At 41.7% G+C, this 16,349-nt stretch overlaps 1 protein-coding gene across 1 annotated transcript in view; it reads left to right on the top strand.

Moving 5' to 3' along the window:
* Positions 1-15,354, top strand: part of LOC141145317 (solute carrier family 7 member 13-like) — a 120,106-nt gene extending 104,752 nt beyond the window's left edge. Inside the window, exons 2-4 of the mRNA XM_073631893.1 lie at positions 2,666-2,797; positions 11,325-11,689; positions 15,018-15,354. Coding sequence (XP_073487994.1) covers positions 2,666-2,797; positions 11,325-11,689; positions 15,018-15,263 — 743 coding nt within the window. The 3' untranslated portion in view covers positions 15,264-15,354. The remainder of the gene's footprint in view (positions 1-2,665; positions 2,798-11,324; positions 11,690-15,017) is intronic.
* The last annotated feature ends 995 nt before the right edge of the window (positions 15,355-16,349 follow it).

Here is a 16,349-nt window from a genome sequence, read left to right as displayed (position 1 = left end):
TGTTTACCCCCTAGGTGGAAAAGAAATTAGCTTTCCAGCTGAGTGCTTTCTTACTAAGTGTACATATGTTCAACTATAACATTGTATACATGCCAATAATTGCATGGTGTAACAACACTGCGTATTGTAAAGTTATAATTAGATGTAATCAGGCCCACTAAAATGTTCTTGGATTTTTGTGGTGTTTTGTACTTTGTGTACTTGTCTGTTTAACTTTAGCTTTCAGACAAACAAAGGCTATGCCATGCTAAAACCACATTGTTCAGTGTTCAGAATTAGTCACAGTTGATTTCCGATGTATTTATTTTAACTTCAATGATGTGCTCTGGCCGTGTCTGGAAGAAACTGTATCTCTTTTCACTTTTTTCTGCAAAGTGTAGTTCTATGTTAAACAAGTGGCTTTAATTTATTTTTCTATATTTAGAAGTGTTGGGGGCCATCTCCACTGCCTTGGCATGTGCAGGAATATGTGAAAAGAGAGTATACAGAGATATTGGGACCCAAAGAACAATAACGTGAACATTCATTCTATAAATAACCCTGAAATAGAAAGTTTACCAACTGAATAAACTTGGCTCTATGTATAAATATGTTAAATATATACTTTATGAAAAAGTAAATTGGAATTCCAGCCAAATCATGTTTCTTGTTTTAGATAGAATGGCAAAGGGTTTCAGATCTCTGCATAGATTATATTGTCTGTGTCATTGTTGGGTTGACTTCTCCTACTTTCTTGTCCTTTTGACACATTAGATAGTAATAGGGCTATGACTACTGAAACGTAGGCTGAAAGGCTGAAAGGTTTAACCGTGTCTGGTTTTATGGGTTCCTAACCCTACAGTATGTCCAAATAAAGGAGTTCTTACATTCATTTGATCCAGCCTCAGTGCCAACTCTTTTGGAAACCATTGTTACAAGTTAGCCCGCAGTCTGAGCACCAGCATATCTCATTTATCCAGATTGGGACCAGGGTTTGAGCGGTTTCTAGATAGTAATAGAATTTCCTTTCCACAATGTAGGAGTAAATTTTACCTCTGACAGTGCTCACTGGAAATGTTGTCCCCATTCAAAGCTTTCCTTTCCTGGGAACAGTGGTTGTGACCTATTGACAAAAAAAAAGAGCATGAATCCCCTAAATAGAGACACAGACAGAAATAAAAACTTGACAGTGATTCAAACCCTTCCCCATCGTATCCAATACTAGTAAAAAAAAATGCTTCAGCCGACCACTACCTACAAGGTTTGCCATGTTATTAACTACACTATCATCAAGAAACCATTTGTTAATCGGGCAGTGTCTTATTTTCTTTCTTCTACTTTAGCGGTCTCCAAACTGCATCCTGGGGACCAGATGTGGCCTTTTTTTGCCTTTATCAGGCCCTTGCAACATTATTCCACCCACTCATACAAAGCACTATTCCTTCCACTGACACTGACAATGACCCACTATTTCTCCCACTGACAGCGACAATGAGGCACTGTTCCTCCCACTGAAACTAATGATGGAGCACTATTCCTCCCACTGACACCAACTATGGGGCACTATTTCTTTCTTTAATACCAACAATGGGGTAATATTCTTCCCACCAATTATGGGACATTCTTTACTTCCATTGACTCTGGAGGATTTTCTACTCCCACTGGCCACAGTCCAGCCCCCCAAAGTCTGAGGGACCTTGCTCTCTGGTTGGCTGATTTTGTTGTCAGCGATAAGACTCTACACAGAGCCAAAGAAGAGCAGAAGCCATCTGCCCACTGCCCCTTTACTAATAAAGCATGTCTCCTAAAGGTGAGGGATGTAGCAAAAATCATCTGAGATTACTCTAAAGCTGTACATCCAATCTATCATTCTATGCATGTGAAGTAGACAGGAGAAGGAGGCAAGCAAGCAGGTCCAGGTGCAGCAGATAGGTGAGTTAAAGTACATTGTTGGAGGGTTAAGTAGAGGGGGGCCCCATCAACATTTTGCTGCAGAGCACCATGATGTGCAGTTAAGCCCCTTCTAAGAAAAACAAAAACAAGAGAAGCCCAACCCCAGCTCAATAAACCCCTTTATTAGTTATATAAAAACAAAGTGTAAATATTATACTTACATGATCCCAAGTTGTCTACAAAATCACCTGAGTCCAAACGTCAGCTAGAATCCTGCATGCAGCTTTGGATCCTCAACCTGTCTTCATGTGTGTGCATTGAGAGAAGAGAGCGAGCACCCAGCCATTAAGAAGCCAGCTACACTTGTGGCTTGTGTCTGACCGGTGCCAAAGCCACACACAGGGACAGGTGTTGTTTTTCTGTACATATTGTCTATAGTCCTTGTCTTGACAATAAGGGGATAGCTGCACAGACCCTGGCACTTTTGGAATATAACACTGTTAGTTATTTGGAGTCCTCTTTGAGCTGGAAACACCTGAGCGCGAAAGTGGGGTTAATTGGACTCCTAAGCAATACCAAAGATATATAAGGATTCAAAAGTTGTTTTGTTATCTTGTGCCTGTTACTCCATATTCCTTTAAAGATTTTCTTTCACGGCAGTAAGAATATATGATAAAAAGTCTGAGCGTTCAAACGGTTTCTTCCAGCTTAACGATGGATCACTTTTTCAGCATTTTCCAATGACAAAGGTTGCACTACGTTTTATTGATTATTTTTGGTTTCTATTTTCCAGAGGAAATAAAAAACCCAAGCAAGAACATCCCTCGCAGTGTAGTAGCAGCCATGTGTGCCGTGATTGCCTTCTACTTGCTGGTGAACATCTCATACCTCACCGTTCTGACACCCAAAGAGCTTATATCCTCAGGTACATCAATTTCTGTTTAATAATAAAGAAAAAATACTGTTACAGGGTTAGTCACTTTTTCAAGAATAAGCAGAGAATTTAGACTCATATGTTTCTTAGATATTTGTGACTTTAAAGTAAAACTCCTTCTAAAACATGTTATGGGCATCAAGGAAATAACAAATTATCGGGGACGTTGGCACAATTGACTTTCAAGTACCTACAGAGTCACCCTGTATACTAGGTACTTTAATACTAGGATCTTCCGTTTGCTCCTTCTAAAACATATACAGTATCTCACAAAAGTGAGTACACCCCTCACTTTTTTGTAAATATTTTATTATATCTTTTCATGTGACAACACTGAAGAAATGACACCTTGCTACAATGTAAAGTAGTGACTGTACAGCTTGTATAACAGTGTAAATTTGCTGTCTCCTCAAAATAATTCAACACACAGCCATTAATGTCTAAACCGCTGGCAACAAAAGTGAGTACACCCCTAAGTAAAAATGTCCTAATTGGGTCCAAAGTGTCAATATTTTGAGTGGCCACCATTATTTTCCAGCACTGCCTTAACCCTCTTGGGCATGGAGTTCACCAGAGCTTCACAGGTTGCCACTGGAGTCCTCTTCCACTCCATCACGGAGCTGGTGGATGTTAGAGACTTTGCGCTCCTTCACCTTCCGTTTGAGGATGCCCCATGGATGCTTAATAGGGTTTAGGTCTGGAGGTGTGTCTGGGGTCATTATCATGTTGCAATACTGCCCTGTAGCCCAGTTTTTGAAGGGAGGGGATCATGCTCTGCTTCAGTAGGTCACAGTACATGTTGGCATTCATGGTTCCCTCAATGAACTGTAGCTCCCCAGTGTCAGCAGCACTCATTCAGCCCCAGACCATGACACTCCCACCACCATGTTTGACTGTAAGCAAGACACACTTGTCTTTGTACTTCTTACCTGGTTGCCGCCACACATGCTTGACACCATCTAAACCAAATAGGTTTATCTTGGTCTCATCAGGCCACAGCACGTGGTTCCAGTAATCCATGTCCTTAGTCTGCTTGTCTTCAGCAAACTGTTTGCGAGCTTTCTTGTGCATTATCTTTAGAAGAGGCTTTCTTCTGGGATGACAGCCATGCAGATTTGATGCAGTGTGTGGCGTATGGTCTGAGCACTGACAGGCTGACACCCCACCCCTTCAAACTCTGCAGCAAAGCTGGCAGCACTCATACGTCTATTTCCTAAAGACAACCTCTGGATATGACGTTGAGCACATGCACTCAACTCCTTTGGTCAACCATGGCGAGGCCTGTTCTGAGTGGAACCTGTCCTGTTAAACAGCTGTATGGTCTCGGCCACCATGCTGCAGCTCAGTTTTAGGTTCTTGGCAATCTTCCTATAGCCTAGGCCATCTTTATCTAGAGCAACAATTTTTTTTTTCAGAACCTCAGAGAGTTCTTTGCCATGAGGTGCCATGTTGAACTTCCAGTGACCAGTATGAGAGAGTGAGAGCGATAACACCAAATTTAACACCCCTGCTCCCCATTAACACCCAAGACCTTGTAACACTAACAAGTCACATGACACTGGGGAGGGAAAATGGCTAATTGGGCCCAATTTGGACATTTTTGCTTAGGGGTGTACTCACTTTTGTTGCCAGCGGTTAAGCCATTATCGGCTGTGTGTTAAGTTATTTTGAGGGGATAGCAAATTTACACTGTTCTACAAGCTGTATACTCACTACTTTACAATGTAGTAAAGTGTCATTTCTTCAGTGTTGTCACATGAAAAGATATAATAAAATATTTACAAAAATGTGTGGGGTGTACTCACTTTTGTGAGATACTGTATTTTAAAGCTAAACTTCAGCTATGGATTTTATTGCATAGTTATATTGGCCCAGCAGTGTACGTATGCACATGCCATACCTGTGGCATAGGACCAGTGTGGAGTGGAGAATTACTACAAAAACCGCCTCTACTACAGTGATCAGCACTGTTTTTTTAGGTTGCGTGCCAAGTGGATGCCCAGCTGCATAGTAATTAGAGGGATTCGCTCACTCAGGATGTTGCCAGTAACAGAAAATTGCTGCTCCAAACTGGAGTTCAGCTTTAGGGTGGTAGATAATGGTATACTTATTTTTTCACAACCTATTGTAAATATCCACCATGCCTGTGCTCTGCTGCTTGATTTGAATTCTGGTACCATATATCTAAAAGTATCAGGAGACTTCCTACTGAAGTTTGTGGGTCTGACACAATACACATACATAGACTTGAATCAATATGAAAAGAAAACTTGTCAGGGAAAGTTCAGTGGGAGATCTTTACAGCCAGGCCCTGGATTTAATTATTACTTTAATTATTAATTATTATTTTAATTATTATTGAATTACCTCTTGCATAAAAGGTCCTTTAGTTAGCCTTCACCTGTATGTCACATATGCTTTCTAAGCAGAGGTCTTTTTTGTATTACTTTTCAGTGGGCATTCAGTGGTGTTAGTCTAGGGCCTAAAATAACATACAAGACAGGACTATATAGGCACTATTTCCCTGATATCCATATTACATATGAGATGTTTTAATGTTTCTGCTGTAAAAATTGGAGAGGTTTATCCTCTCTTTATTGTCCTCTGTGTCTGCCTGTCCCGGAGGCATCTGTCCCCCCTTATTGGTTGTCTTGGTGTCACTGGGACAGGTAGGGAGGAGAGATCTCCCTAATGAGAATAAAAGTAACAACAAACTGCTGGCAACAAAAGTGAGTACACCCCTAAGTGAAAATGTCCAAATTGGGCCCAATTAGCCATTTTCCCTCCCCGCTGCCATGTGACTCCTTAGTGTTACAAGGTCTCAGGTGTGAATGGGGAGCAGGTGTGTTAAATTTGGTGTTATTATTCTCACTCGCTCATACTTGTCACTGGAAGTTCAATATGGCACCTCATGGCAAAGAACCCTCTGAGGATCTGAAAAAAAAGAATTGCTGCTTTACATAAAGATGGCCTAGGCTATAAGAAGATTGCCAAGACCCTGAAACTGAGCTGCAGCACTGTGGCCAAGACCATACAGCAGTTTAACAGGACAGGTTCCACTCAGAACAGGCCTCGCCATGGTCGACCAAAGGAGTTGAGTGCACATGCTCAACATCATATCCAGAGGTTGCCTTTGGGAAGTAGACATATGAGTGCTGCCAGTATTGCTGCAGAGGTTGAAGGGGTGGGGGGTCAGCCTGTCAGTGCTCAGACCATATGCCGCACACTGCATCAAATTGGTCTGCATGGGTGTCATCCCAGAAGGAAGCCTCTTCTAAAGATGATGCACACAAAAGCCCGCAAACAGTTTGCTGAAGACAAGCAGACTAAGGAAGGACATGGATTACTGGAACCATGTCCTGTGGTCTGATGAGACCAAGATAAACGTATTTGGTTCAGATGATGTCAAGCGTGTGTGGCTGCAACCAGGTGAGGAGTACAAAGACAAGTGTGTGTTGCCTACAGTCAAGCATTGTGGTGAGAGTGTCATGGTCTGGGGCTGCATGAGTGTGCTTCCGGCACTGGGGAGCTACAGTTCATTGAGGGAACCATGAATGCCAACATGTACTGTGACATACTGAAGCAGAGCATGATCCCCTCCCTTCAGAGAATGGGCTGCAGTGCAGTATTGCAACATGATAATGACCCCAGACACACCTCCAGACCTAAACCCTATTGGGTCAAAAACCTCACAAATCAATCTACTGCACTGTGTAATGTGCCTCTACATGACCATACACTCTCTACTTTAACGCCAATTAGTGGATAATGCACTTCTCGCTGCCCTCCATAGACTGGGGAATCCAAAACTCTGGAACATGAAAAGAAACAGAAGGTGCGTAGACCTAGCGCATTATCCTCAATAAGCTGGAATTTATTAGATACAATGGTAAGTATCATACTCACAAACATAGACTAGGTAAAAGCATATGATAAAAGTTCTTCCACATAGGTCCATAAAAAACTGTCCACATGACATGAGACTGCCTCCATGGAGACGTGAACTGGCAAACGCGTTTCGAGAAATTCCTCCTCTTCAGAGCCTACCAGACACGCATGAAGCACTCTTGAATTTCCTGGTAGAGGGCTGCACTGACTTTGGACTTAATAAAACACAGTGGACCAACACCAGCAGATGACATGGCTCCCCAAATCATCACGGACTGTGGAAAATTTTGCATTTAATTTGGAAATCAAGGTCCCAGAGTCTGGAGGAAGAGTGGAGAGGCACAGAATCCAAGTTGCATGAGGTCCAGTGTGAAGTTTCCACAGTCAGTGATGATTCGGGGAGCCATTTCATCTGCTGGTGTTGGTCCACTGTGTTTTATCAAGTCCAAAATCAGCGCAGCCCTCTACCAGGAAATTCTAGAGCACTCATGTTTCCTTCTGCTGACCAGCTTTATGGAGATGCTGATTTCATTTTCCAGAAGGACTTGGCACCTGCCCACACTTCCAAAAGTACCAATACCTGGTTTAATGATCATGGTGTCACTGTGCTTGATTGGCCAGCAAAATCGCTTGACCTAAACCCCATAAAAAATCTGTGGGGTATTGTCAAGAGGAAGATCAGAGACAGCAGACCTAACAATGCAGACGAGTTGAAGGCCACTATCCAAGCAACCTGGGCTTCCATAACACCTCAGCAGTGTCACAGGCTGATGGTCTCCATGCCACACCACATTGATGCAGTAATTGAAGCAAAAGGGACTCTAACCAAGTATTGAGTGCATGCTATACTGTACATGGACATACTTTTCAGTAAGCCAACATTTCTGTATTAAAAATCATTTTTTTTTATTGGTCTTATGTAATTTTAAATTTTCTGAGATACTGAATTTTGGGCTTTCACTAGCTGTAAGCCATAATCATCAAAATTAAAAGTAAAAAAATGCTTGAAATATATCACTCTGTCTGTAACACATCTATATGAAATATAAGAGTTTCACTTTTTGAATTGAATTACTGAAATAATAATTAATTTTTTGATGATATTCTAATTTTATGAGATGCACCTGTGTATATATATATCATAAATAACTTTTTTCTTTTTAATAAGTGATCACATAATCTCTGCTCTCATTTGTATAAGGGGCTTAGAGAGCTAGAGGTGGAGAAACAGCAGGACACTGATCTTGCCAGTGAATGGCTGTGCAGGGGGATGTGTCAGCACACGTCTGATTATTGGAGGACAGACAGGCTGTGCTCCCAGCACAGCCAGAAAACTGACCACGCTGGGATGGATGTGATCTCATTCCTAACATGGCCCATTTGAAATAGGAAAGCAGGTGGACTGGCAGGAACACCAGGTGTTTTACACAAAGAAAGCAATACAAAGAGAGCAGGATACTTTTTAATGCAAGTACAGTACCTGGTACAACAGGCACATATAAGGAATATGACATGTTGGGGTAAAATATATATATTTTTTTTTAAAGACAACAGTTCTGCAAGAAACAAATATGAGAGCCTGTGGACTCCTGTTTAATGAGTTACATGAAAAAAAAAAAACTGCGCTTATGACAAACGTGATCAAATATACAGCTGCACCACTCTAGTGAGATATTTTCACAAAACAAAATAATAAAGAAATAGTGTTGCGTTAAATAAAAACCAAAAACCAAAAACAAAGTGAGTCCAAAAAATCATCAACGTGACATGAGACGCAAATGTGAATCTTGATTGTTGAATCATCAACTGCTTTCCACCTTGTGAATAATCCACCACCAATAATATAGATGTGCTCTTACCAGAGAGCGTTGACCCCCTATTACGGGAGGTCAACAAAGGCTCTTGTAATTGGGGTACTCCAATACCGTTGTGAGATCCACATGAGTTAAGCAGGTGATATAGCTCCAAACAGCCAACGAGAGAGAACAGCAAGATCCTCCTTCTCCACTGGTAGGATCAGGTAGCGTACCCCAAGGTAGAGATAGAAACACCAAAATAGTGTAAAACCTTTCTCCACCAGGATTTATTGAAGGTAATGCACCATGGCATCTGTGTAACTCCTCCTGTAACATCACAGATGTCATGGTGTCCGGGCACATGCTGCTGTTTTTTATCCAATTTTATGTAAGTTCATTACCTTCACTTTGTATTTGGTTTTTGTTTTTCATTTAGTGCAACACTATTTCTTTATTAATGAGTTACATGAATCTTGGAAAAGGAGCAATTCAGTGCTGTTTCTGACTTTGGTACAGCTACAATGATGCTGGATTATCAGGTTATTGATGGCTTCCTTTTACTTCTTGAAGTGTCTTCAACATAAAAAAGGTTGATGTCCCATGTAGCAAACTTGTGTAGCCCTCTTGGGGGGGGGGGGTTATGAGACGACCAGTGGCGACCCATCTACTAGCGGTGCACGGGCGCCGCCCCCCCATCCATGCCTCCAGCCCCCTGATCTACATACAGGGCATGGATGCATGGATTCCAATGGGGGATGTTTTTTTTTTTTTAAGCACGTGACCAGAGGCTTTAATAGGCTTCAAAATAGGGTGGGCTTGTGACGCAGAGCACTGCCATATGAGCTAACCCAGTTGTGTGACAATAGCGAATGAATATTCACTATTTTCACATTTATCCTCCTCCCGGCCAATCATGAAGCAGGTCCTGAGACCCATCACCCTATTGGCTGAAAGTACAGGCGATTCTATTGGATGCCTAGGAGGAGGAGGGTGGAGACATGATCTACAGGAGGAGGAAGGATGAAAACTGCCCACCCACTACCTAGATGGGGTAAGTGCGGGGCTTTGATGTCTGACCGTCCTCCCACATGGGGGGGGGTTGCCACCGACCAACCGGAGGGGTGGTTGTTTGCCACCCTCCCCCAAAAAAAACACCAGCTGGATACGACCCTTCCAAAACAGTATATTGCACTAAATTTGTAGGTAATTTAAGTGGAAGAGTGGCTCCTTGCTTAGCCTACATGTATGGAATCATGACCACAATTATTATTTTCGCCATCATGCACAGATGCACCTTGTCAAACTCCACGGGCTGCCACTGAGTGATTTTCAACGGTAGTTGAAAGAGAAAGCAGAATGCAGGACATAGATTTTGCAGAACTGTGTGCCCTTTGCAGAATGTAAAGTGTCTTTACATTCCTTGCTGTTCAGAAATATTGCACAGCTGTGACAGACAAACTTTTGTCAGGTAAAACAATTCGGGTGTAGAATTTAAAGAGAAAGGGGACACTTGATGCCTTAGAAACAGATTCATGTGAATGCAAAATGATTCTGGATTGTAAAACAAATAAATGCTTGTAAAAAATTGGTGAGCTTGAACAGTCTCAAAATCCTCACCTGCAGCACCAAATCCAGAAATTAGCTTCAAACTATCTTATCAATCCACCATCCACTGGAGGGTTCTGAGCAACATACAAAAGCCTAGCAGCCTGATTTGATACCAGGAAAAGTTGAACACTGAGAAATAAAATCAGCCACATGCGGCCTAGTGCACATAATTTATTCATGCTTCCAATAAAATAAAATTGAACAAACGGGACTTTAGACGAAATGTAACAAGTGAAGAAGCCGCGACACAATTCGAGTTTACGTAACAGCTCTGGTTTGAGGCCGGCAGCAGGACTGAAGATGCTATGAATTTGCAGTGTCCAGGATATGGAGAGAGAAGGTTGCAAACATTGAGAGGAAAGCAGAATAAGGACGTCAGCTGGTTCACATTCTAAGATGCTGTATGTTTACATCTGGGTCTGGGTTGCTACTATCCGCTGCCTCTTTTTTTAGTTGTTTCAGTTGAAGTGTTGTTTATTTTTGGATATATTTGGAACTGGCTGTCAAAACTGGAGTGTAGAATACGCTGAACTCCAGGTGTGTTTTTTTTTTTTTTTTTGCAGTGTTTTTTTTTTGCATTGCATATTACATTGGTCCAGCTTGGGACAATATAAGTATACATATTTCATACGTGTGTGATCACTGTGGAAGTGAAGGATCCCTGGTTGCCACTACCACAGTGATCGCAGAGGTCTTCCGGGTCCTGTACATGGCTGCCATTCATAGAATGCTTTGTATTTTTGGGCACAGGACCTGGAAGACCGAGATGATCACTGTCAACTAATACAATGATTCTCTGCTTCCACAGTGTGGAATATGTATACTTACATTGGGGTCCAAGCTGGACCAATGTAATTACGCTAAAAAATAATTAAAAAAAAAATATATATATATATGTGTGTGTATATATATATATATATATATATATATATATATATATATATATATATATATATATATATGTACATACTTGGAGTTCAGCTTTAAAAAATAGGCAAAATATAACCAGAATAAATTTCAGCTTTAAACGTAAGAATAACTCAAAATATATACTAAAAATACACTATACTTTCCCCTTAGTTAAAAGTTAGACATGTATTAGGGTATTCAGTACTGTGTAGAAAATACTTGGGATTACTTGATTTTTTATTTCTGGGGCCAGTTGACACTGACATTCTGAACAAGTTGGGTTTAACTGATAATTCTATACCATTCTTTCATTGCAGCTGCTGTCTCGGTTACCTGGGCTGATAGAATGATCCCATCATGGGCTTGGATTATACCTGTCTCAGTGGCCCTCTCCATATTTGGTTCTCTCAATGGTGGCATGTTTATGTTGGGGAGATTGAATTACGCTGGCAGCAAAGAAGGACATTTACCGTCACTCATCTCCATGCTCCATGTCCGTTACTTGACTCCAGCGCCAGCGATGATTATCTCCACATTGATAGGATGCATATTTGTCATACCTTCTGACCTCCTCTCTTTGACTAATTACTTCAGCTTTTGTTCATGGCTCCTAGTTGGACTAACTTGTATTAGTCTAATTGTTCTTCGCTTCAGGGAGCCCAATCTGGAGCGCCCATACAAGGTGAGACAAAAACCCAATTATGAATAATGGTAATAATGATAGCATAACTTTGGAAAAAGTACATTTTTCTTTAAACCTAAACCCTTTCCCACTACCTCAAGTGTTGTCTTGCATTGCAGCAGAATTTAACATATGGCAGAAAAGATGGGGTTAATGAAGCCAACCAAGATTACCTTCAAAACAGTACTGTCAATGATCATAGCAAGCAGAGAGACATAGATGAGTTATAGTTTAGTGGCTAAAGCAGTGAAAGAGTTTAACTCAGCAGGGCAAATGAGCTAATTCAGGTTGTTGATCACAGAACATTCCAGCTGTCCCCTCATCCATGCCGACCAGTGTTATGCACAGGCAGCGATGGTAATGTTAATAGTAAGCAGAGTGGCAGAGAAGGGCGATAATAGATTAGCGGCTGAAACAGTGGAAAACTTCAGCTCAACCAAGTACACGTGCTTATTCAGAATGTAACTCTCACTGCCCATCGGCTTTCCACTCATTCATGCCACCTTAGGAATGTCATTGCCGACTCTCTGCCATCCGCCCTTACTCCTTCAGGCCCTGCAGCTGCTTGTCAGTGTGTCTCTCCACTGGGCCAGCTCAGCTACAGCTGCACTTTGTGAGGAGATGTTGAGCACCACTACAATAACTGGGCCCAGGGCAGCTTCCCCTTTTGCCCCACCTTAAAGGCGACCCTGCAGTATGAAGGATTGGCACATAAGGGTGAACTATTATATATGAACTATTAATCATCAGTGTTGAAGAAGTTTTATTAATTGTATTGAAAGAAGGTTTATGTAGTTTGATTCATGCTTTATGTTGATACGTATGCACATAGATACTGTAATGATTTATTAACACAGAGGTTTGGAGATTACATGTGTTTATTGTAAATAGCACAGATATATTGGTAGTGCACTAGGTTTGCATTCATTTGTATATTGTATGCTTTGAAAAGTAGGGGTAGGCGCAACAAATTTTTTTTTTTTCCACCGGACCCGCTGATTGGCATCCCCTGTGTCTGATCAGCGAGTGACTGCGCCTCCGGCGGCGTGCGCTCGCCACACAGTGGCTATTGCATGAAATGACATACAGGTATGTGATTTCGCACCATAGAGCTGTCCTGCCACAGTAAATATGCGGTAGGCGGTCAGCAAGTGGTTAAGCACGGATTGAAGATAAGTAGGCAATGTTATATAGACATTAAGGAGCACACAATGGATTGCACTGATTAGAAATTGTGAATGTGGACTGTTAGCACTTTATATTATTGCTATAGCCTGAGATTTATTGTATTGTATTGACAGCATTTAAAGAGGGGGTGCGGCTACACCTTTATATATTTTTGTAAAACCTTCATAGATGATCTTCAGCTTTGGATACCAAGTGAATAATGAATGTGCACAGCTTAGTTGCGCCAGGGGAGGGGCCCAAATGCTTTCCTGCTGCAATTTTACTTTTACTTACAGGTTCCTCCCCACCACCCTGTGACTATGAAAGGAGAAGCAGCAGACTAATGAGCTCATCTCTCCATCACTCTCTCCTTCTATCAGCATTCTCCTTGCACTGCAGCATACCTAAGTACAGTGACTCCTTTGGCTTCTTCTCTCTCTCCCTCCCTGAACAGGGATTGCAAGAGCCTAATAAGAAGTAAAATCTTTGGTACTTGGAATTTATCATTAGCTGTAAAGTTAAAAAAAATATATATATATATTTATGTAGCCAGGTGCTGGGCTACAGCAATATGGAGAAGGAGACATTACCTTTTATTCTTCTCTCCCTCTACTGAGATACTGATGTAATGCTGCACCATTCTCCTCCGGCCAGCAGGGGAGAGCTAAAGCCAAGCAAGCCCATAGACTTCTATGCAGACTTCTGAGAATCCTGGGAGTTGTAGTTTGAGATGACAGCCATATAATGGAATGAATAGACTTTGTACATGACAGATCCCAATATGCACTGTGCAGTAGAAGGAACAGAGAGATGATTTTTATTAAACTGCCTGGAAAGTTCTTCCTCTTGGCATTGAGGGAGTTACAGAGAGAGCACCTCTATCTAGATATTTTCCTGCCAGAGGGAGACCATACCAGCAAAGATCAGAGCCTGAGACTGGGAGTGAGGACACATGGGAATAGCGCAGCACCACCAACATCACAGTGCCTGCACTGCTGCCGCAGGAAGACTGGAATATCCAATAACCCTCAGCTTCCCACCACTGATCACTGGAGGCTTTCGGGTAGAGGGCAAGGGGGCTCCCCCTTCTACAGCTAGAGGTCACTGCAGGATTGTGGGGACTGGTGACAGGGCTATTCGCAGATTGCTGATACTGCTAACAGGGACTGAACCACTGATAGCAGGACACCAAGTGTACCCAATCTATACCAAACCAAAACTGCACTCTATACTGAATTTATTCCAAATTCCAAACCTAGACTGCACCTATACCAACCCTTTGCTTGCATTATATGGAAAATGTATTGCATCTGAATCTACCTTGCACCTATGCTGGGGCTATACCCTATATTGTACTTATACTTCATGCAGGTTATCTGGGACTGTTGTTAAGTGCACTCATGCTCTTATGGGACCTCAAAAATAGCCGGCAGAAGAACATCTCAAAGGACTGCACCTTCTGTAATAATTATTCTGGAAGCCCCCTTTGTTCCTAGTAGTTTGCCTCTACTGCCTGGTTTGGTGCCTGTTTTCTTTGACTTAGCACTACTATTGGGTACTGAGTATTTTCAATGATTTCCTGTGACATTGTATGCTTGTACACTCAACCTGGTGTGTCACAGGGGCTGAGGTTCTTGAGAAGGTCGAGGAAAAGAACAGAGAACCTATCCTATCCAGCAAGTCCCACAGGGGTAGTGCTTCATTTAGTTCCAAATCGTCTCTGATGTCTGAGTTCTCTACCAAACACCTAAATACAGACATACCACCGTCCAGAAGGCACAATCAATAAGCAGATGATCAGGATCCTTAAGCGAATTTGGAAAGTGTGAGGAAGGGGGTGGTTTTGTAAAATAGGGTGGAGATTTTATTTTGTTTCCTGCTGCTTTTAAAGCTGTCCACAACTCTGGTTATGATGAGTGGTGATTGACAACAAGGACCAGACACTTACAAATGGCAATTAAAATCATGTTCTGCTTTGCCTACAACATAAGGCCAGGAACAAACAGCTACAGTACATAAAACTAGCAGGCACAAAAAACTATCTGGAGCATAAGTGGTTACAGCAACTTTTTATGATGTGACTTCTATTATATAAAGACTTTGATGACTCCAAATAGAGGGCATACTTATATAATAATCAATATTTTTGTGTTGTTTTCAGGTCTTCCTTCCTCTTGCCTTTATTGTTGTTGGAGTGTCGGCATTTCTGGTCCTGGCTCCTATTATACAGACTCCAAAAGTGCAGTATTTTTATGCTTTGCTGTTTATGTTCAGCAGCATCATTATCTACATTCCCTTTGTCCATTTCAAACTGAAAATCCCATACTTCGATAAAGTCACTTGTTATCTACAGTTACTGCTTGAGGTTTCCCCGACTGATATGTTTGAAGATTCCAAAACAGAATAATAATGGTGCTGTTTTGATTTACGAGCAAAATTGTATCTGTTGAGAACTGCTGTGAATAAATAAAGACTTTTCAAGCTCCTAGAGTACTAAAGAGCTGGGGCATCGTGTCAAATCGATATTCAGTGGATGAATAAATATGTTCTATACTGCTTGATGCAGGTCAGAAGGCATAACACCCCCAAACGGGAAACAGAAATCTGGAACACCTACCACAAATAAAACCCTAGATTTAAGCTTTTTGTGCCTTCTCTCTTAGGCTTCATGTAAAAAAAAATTCATTCTGCTCACCCCTTGCATGGCCAGAAAGGAATAGAGAGGGCAGGAGATGAGGAACCACACATGGGGGTGGGGGTTGAGATATACACTACTGTGCAAACATTTTGGGCAGGTGTGTAAAAATTTTGTATATTAAGAATGCTTTCAGAAATAGAAGCGCTAATAGTTTATTTATTTTTCACCAATTAACAAAATGGAAAGTTAATGAACAGAGAGATCCAAATCAAATTAATATTTTGATGTGACCACCCTTTGCCTTTAAAACAGCATCAATTCTTCTAGGTACACTTTCACACAGTTTTTGAAGAAACTCAGCAGGAAGGTTGTTCCAAACATCTTGCAGAACTAATCACAGACCTTATGTGGAGGTAGGCTGCCTTAAATCCCTCTGTCTCTTCATGTAATCCCAGACAGACTCCATGATGTTAAGATGGGGGGCAAACAATCACTTCCAGGACTCCTTGTTCTTCTTTATGCTGAAGAAAGTTCTTAATGACATTGTCTGTATGTTTGGCATCATTGTTCTGCTGCAGAATAAATTTGGGGCCAATCACATGCCTTCCCGATGGTATGACATGATGGGTAAGTATATGCCTGTGTTTCTCCGTTTTGAGGACACTATTGATCCTGACCAAGTTTCCAACTCCATTTGCAGAAATGAAGCTCCAAACTTGCAAGGGACCTCCACCATGCTTCACTGTTGCCTGCAGACACTCATTATTGTACCACTCTCCAGCCCTTCGGCAAACATACTGCCTCCTGCTACAGCCAAATATTTCAGAATTTGACTCATCAGTCCAGAGCACCTCC

Source organism: Aquarana catesbeiana, linkage group LG05, assembly GCF_042186555.1.
Source record: "Aquarana catesbeiana isolate 2022-GZ linkage group LG05, ASM4218655v1, whole genome shotgun sequence".
Lineage (NCBI taxonomy): Eukaryota > Metazoa > Chordata > Amphibia > Anura > Ranidae > Aquarana > Aquarana catesbeiana.
Note: the sequence above shows the minus strand (reverse complement) of the source record. Positions and strands in the feature narration are given on the sequence as shown.